This window comes from Trematomus bernacchii, unplaced genomic scaffold (assembly GCF_902827165.1).
Source record: "Trematomus bernacchii unplaced genomic scaffold, fTreBer1.1, whole genome shotgun sequence".
NCBI lineage: Eukaryota > Metazoa > Chordata > Actinopteri > Perciformes > Nototheniidae > Trematomus > Trematomus bernacchii.
In genome coordinates, this window is record NW_022987342.1 from 678,762 (window position 1) to 684,687 (window position 5,926).

General features: G+C 40.5%; 1 protein-coding gene across 2 annotated transcripts; it reads left to right on the plus strand.

Moving 5' to 3' along the window:
- The first annotated feature begins 2,994 nt into the window (after positions 1–2,994).
- LOC117480970 (nuclear factor interleukin-3-regulated protein-like) lies at positions 2,995–5,926 on the plus strand. 2 transcript variants are annotated; one of them, XM_034128400.1, is made up of 2 exons: positions 2,995–3,148; positions 3,901–5,926. In XM_034128400.1, exon 2 carries the CDS (start codon positions 3,922–3,924, stop codon positions 5,173–5,175), a length of 1,254 nt encoding a protein of 417 aa, XP_033984291.1. In that variant the 5' UTR covers positions 2,995–3,148; positions 3,901–3,921; the 3' UTR covers positions 5,176–5,926. The 2 variants fall into 2 exon arrangements, with proteins under 2 accessions (XP_033984291.1, XP_033984282.1); XM_034128391.1 differs by having other exon boundaries at positions 3,061–3,148; positions 3,836–5,926.

Genomic DNA, 5,926 nt, shown 5'->3' on the forward strand with positions numbered 1-5,926 from the left:
AAATTGCAAACTGGCTTCCAATGGGGAAAATGTCATCCCAAATATGAGTACAAAGGATGTTGTGCTTTCTGCCTGAGTTGTTATATGTTGCATAATATTGCAGTTGCATTATCCATGATACATAATACAGAATGTCCATTGTCCAGTGAAGTAGCTTGCTAACTGTTACAGCATCGACCTTCTGACAGCACATGGGGTTAGGATTAGAGTCATGGAGGGTAGGGGTGATGTTAAGTCAATTCAGAGTCTCTGAGTATAAGCAAAATGTTCCAGGAACATTTGTGTCGGTTCACCACTTTGGCCAGGACTGAAAAAGCTCAAACATTCGATGGATTGTCATGAAATTTCATACTGACTGTCATGGTTTGAAATTCACTGGCTCCTCTCTGGATAACTTGTACTAACTTAACTGACTTTATATAGTGGTATACTTTGGTTCACGACCAAATACCTGCAACAATGAAACTCCCATGAGCCTCAGTTTGTGTTCCGACTAATATGAAAATGTTAGCTTTTTGACAAGCTAAGCAGAGCTAATGAACATGTTAAACATTATACCTTTAAAACGTCAGCATGTTAGCATTTGTATTGTGATCATGTTAGCATGCTGATGTTAGCATTACGCTCAAAGCACAACTTCACAGAAGCACAGAGGCGCTAATCTTTGAGAAGAGATTCCTGGAAAAACATCTCTCATGTAGAATCAGAAAATGCATCAAAAAATTGAGACTTTTGAAAATGGTGGACACAGATGAAATCATCTCAGCAAAGAAGTCATTTTGTGTTTGTTAAAGTAAACTAGATTAAGTCAAAAATGACTTGTTAAAACAGATTTTTTTTTCCAGTGTAACCCCATGATTCAGGCAGCTGCTGGCATTTCTTGGAAAGGCAGGAACTGAAATCAAAATGTTTCATTTAATATAATTAGTTGGCAGGTCATTCATCTGAACCTTGGGACAGTGGTACAGTTTTTGATTCACAGAATTTCCCCCCCAACACGCTCTCTGGCTCTGTGCACACAAAGCCGTGCATCAACATGTTCAAACGGATCTGTTATGGTCATACAAACAGGTCAATAGTGACATTGTTTTTGCTAAAGAGACGATCTGCATAAATTAAAGAGTGGGAAGTTAACTGTTGTCTTGTTTTGTTTTGTTTTGGTGAGCTTGACTAAGAGACAGGGAAATCAGTGTTTCCATGTAGAGCGAGGAAGTATCACTAGCTCGCTCATGGAACAATGTTCCTTTTTTCTGTGCAACCTCACCCCAACTGAACTTCCAACACCGCGCAGTCCTCAAATGCTCTCGCTCTCTCTGTGTATTGCATAACTGCTCTCTTTCCATTCACACTATCCACTGGCATTCAAATGACTCACTGTCTCTTAGAGGCACTTTATGTTCTTCGTCTACAAAACATGGTTATAAAATTCATAGATTAACTCACAGGTGCAGCAACACGGAGATGACCTTCTGTTGTTCTTACACCCGTGAGGTCATCATTCTCTGAAAAAGAAGAAAGAACAGAGTGTTTGATATCACACATCCTTCTTTGGAACTGGTGTGTCTCCTAACCGTATGTTGGGATGGAATATGTGTTTGTAGAGAAACAAAAAGTACATGTTCACATATTTCCTTGTAGCCAGGTTACCTTTGACTCCTCGTTATTGGCGCTCACCTGCAAAGAGCAAATGAGGACAACTCCAGCCACCATGGCTTCTGTCCACACAGGCCTTTTATAAACTGCATTACCTAATCTATTTTACAGTATTAAAATCACAATAAAAAATGTTTTTTTTAGCCCGGTATTTATTCTAAGTGGACTGTCAATGATAATCTTAGACACCCAGTGAATAGTAAAAACAGAAACCTGGTTCTTTCTTCATGAGTTAATTGTTAAATTAAGCTAAATATATTACTTAGTATAATACGTGTGAAACCCTTGCATAATTTCTTCTCTCACCATTTTTATATTTTTAATTAATTTGCAATCTATTCATTTTGACCCCTGACTTTTTGTAATGTTGATGTTTTATGTTCATTAATATACTTCATTTGCTTTCATGTATGTGTATCTATGTTACATTTGAAATAACTGAAATGTTAACTGACTCTAAATAAAGTAAAAATAATCATTTAAATGTCCTAATTACAAAATACTTATAAAAAAAAAGTTCTACATTGTGTTTCGTGCATATTATCAAATGTTATCATGCTAACAAGCAAATGGTTAACGTTAAACCTAACATTAGCATGTCAGATTACATTAGCATTTAATGTTAGCTCTAACCTTTATGAGGTTAGCAGAGCTTCACGTGACTGTCAACTCTTTATGATGTTTGTATTCCCTGTTCGTATTTCAGGTACCCCTTTAGCCACAAATGCATTACAGCTAGTCAAGAACGACCTACTTGTGACATTAATTAATATAAACAGAGAGAGCAAGAGCTAGCTAAACGTGCCATAAAACCATTAATCTGTTGTTTTCACTGAAAATAAAATGTGTTGTTGTCTGAGGCGATAGCAGGGGCAACGTAGGGTCAATTAAGAGTTGTCTTTTTGTTATGCTATGATTGGCTGAGAGTCTGAACGACAGCTATGATTGGCTGATTATCTGACAGACAGGCAAGGATTGGCACATTTTTATCTGCCACATCACGTACTTTCTGACAGATAAAAATGTTACTGTGGCAGCAAAGGCGCCGGGAAAGTAAATTAACTGTCAGTTAACTGTCAGTAACTTAATGAAATGTAAGTTACGTTACAAGTATGTAAGGCGTACGGTATGGCTAACTCTTTGTTATATACATATCCTCCTCTATTTAGTCCTTTGACTGTCAGTGGCATGGCTGCATTGACTTCATAAATCACTATTCAAACAACCTGTCAGGACTGGTGGCTGTCCGGTTTGTTGTTGTTTGTTCTGCATGTCTCCGCTGGTTTCACTCAGCGGGCTTCCTGTTGGGAGGGGAGGGGGGGAGGAGGTGGGGTCAGTCGGGGTGAGGATCCGACGCTCCGACCCCATCTGAACCGATGAGTGGGGGAAGAAACGGCACAGAGCTTTTTAAGGAGGAGGAACATCCAGAGACCTGTGCTGCTCCACTCTGACTGAGGAGATTCATCAAAGGGTTCATTCAGCAGCTGTTTGGTTTGTAAGTAAGATTTCCTTACTTATCCTGAGATGGATCTAGTTAATCGTTTTTAAGAAAGTTTCTGCATCATTTGTTTACTTTATCATCTCATCGGGTGAAATAGCTTAGGAATGTATATGGGATTTATTACAAAAGTAAACAATAAACAACGTAGCGCTGATCAGTGATCTATTGAGGTTTTAATTTTAAAAAATCGACCGTGATAATACTAACTGTAATATATTGTTAAGGTAATTGGGTAGAAAATAATTTTGAATAATAAATGAAAAAATACTCAATCCTACATCATACTCTAAAGGGAAATTAACTAGTTAAATTAATAATCACAGACAAGTCTGTCACATTTGTCCATCACGTGTTCTATTTTTTTCTCAATACGAAATGTTTGTAGGCCTATCTAACATTTGATCTATAAAATATACTTATTACATTTCACTGATTTATTGTGGATTGAGTGACATACAACAATAATTTTAAAATAAGACAATTATTATGAAATTGTATTTATGTAGTTTTATCCCACTGTAATGCTTGTTATTATTTATTGGATATAAGTTATATTTATAGTTATTCTTTATTATATTCAAGTCTTATCCAAAACATGTAACAGTATGATGTCGATATGTTTTGCAACCTTGTAAACAAACGGTCACCCCTCTATATGTTTGTGTATTTGTACACCACCAGATGGTGCCATTACAGCACATTTTACCACCTCAGTAAGATCCTCACAAACCTCCCCGCTCCTTCAGGTGTGAAATCAGTGTTGGAACATGACGGGTCAGACTGTGGGAAGTGTTGCTCAGGAGCTGTCAGCGCCCTCGCCGCTGGCTGTAAAGGGGCCAGAGTCAAGGCCTCGAGGAAGGGCTGCATCCTTCACAGATGAGGCTGTTTCCATCCTCACCTCCAGGGGAGGCCAGCTGGCCCAAACCCTCCTGGGTCACACATTTCCCTTCAATCACAAAGAGAGCCTTGCCAAGACAGAAGCTAAAGAAGGCAGTAGCTGCGATGAAGACAACGCCAACGTTGCACGCCGCAAACGAGAGTTCATCCCTGACGATAGGAAAGATGACGGCTATTGGGACAAGAGGAAAAAAAACAACGAGGCAGCCAAACGGTCCAGAGAGAAGCGGCAAACCAATGACATGGTGCTGGAGAGGCGAGTGCTGGGCCTGCTGGAGGAGAACGCCCATCTGAGGGCCGAGGTGTTGGCTCTGAAGTTTCGCTTTGGCCTGGTCAAGGACCCGTCTGATGTCTCAATTCTACCATTGTCTGCACCACTCTGTGCTCACCCAACACCTGGTACCACAAACCGCTACCAGTCTCACACAGATGGATCCTCATACCCCAACCGCACCCACCACGTCCATTCTCAGCCTCCACATCAGGGTCCCATCTATGGACCAAGGAGGGCCGGGCCTTTGTCACGTCAAAGTGTATCCGAGGAGTCGGGTGTATCCACCTCATGTAGCTCAAACATGGCCAGCCCTGTGTTTTTTGATGAATCTCCAAATGAGTATCTTGGGCCTTCTCCAAGGGAGGTGGTGAAGGAGCAGCAAGGCTACGACTCCCACACCTGTCCCCTGGAGGTCAACGAGAGTCAGTATGTAAACAGACAAGACTCACCCGAGGGTTTGAGGAGCCTCCCGCACAAGCTCCGCTTCAAAGGGCCCTCTTGTTGCAGCGAAGGAGGGGAGATATCTCCATCTTCAGCTACCAGGCACAATGGACCCCCTGTAGCCACAGTGTGGCCAAACATCCAGGTGAGGAACCAGCAGCAGGCAGGACTGGAGGGTCGGATAGAGAGTCAGGCCCCTTGGCCCAGGGAGGAGGCCTATGGTGATCTTGGGGAGCAGTATCGGGGTCCGTCCTCTCGTCATTATAACGCCTCCTCCCTTCAGAGCTCCAGGCACACCAAGCATTCAACAGAGGACGTCAGTCTCAGGTCTCAGATCAGCTGTTTGTCTCAGGAAGTGGCTCAGCTCAAGATGCTTTTCTCTCAGCAGCTGCTCTCCAAGATCGCTTAAAAGACTAAAGTTAGCAGACGGATTTCACACTACATCTTCACAAACCATCGATCTTACCCTACTGACACCTGTTTCACTGGAAAAGCTTCTTTTAGGAAAGTGTTTGTTCTGTGATTGTCGGCAAATCACTATCAGAAAGAACACCAACATATTAGTTTTTAATAATGTATTATGTCTAATGAATGCAAATCTAAAAGAGATTTCAGTGTGATTCATCTACGGAAGCCTGGAGGGGCAAAGGCATTTTGTAAGTATGATCTAAATAAGTTTTTACAAGGTGACATTAAATTAAATTATGAAACATATCCTGGAACAAAATGTCCATCTGAAAATGTATTGGATCATAAAAATGTAATGTCCCACTTTTCTCTCAGGGCTTCCAGAATAACCACATGTCTCTTAATCATGATAATTCCTCAGATTTGAATAACCCTATTTATTTCTGGTTTCAAACGGGTCTATCAGAAACACTGGACATTAACTTGTACACAATATATAGTACACGGTTAAAATGTACAACACTTCACCATATTCACTTAACTCAGAGGTATAAAAGTCATTTCTGTCTACAGTGGGACAATGTGCAGTTCATAGGTTTTTAACACAGATACTGTATATCAATATCATATGCTGTCCTAAAGAAAAGAAAAAGACTGTAAAGCTTTTATGTTTTTGTGATCTTAATATTGCTTACTGTATCTGATTTCTATAAATGAAATGAACCTGGAAATAAAAGTGTATTTTAGGTAAA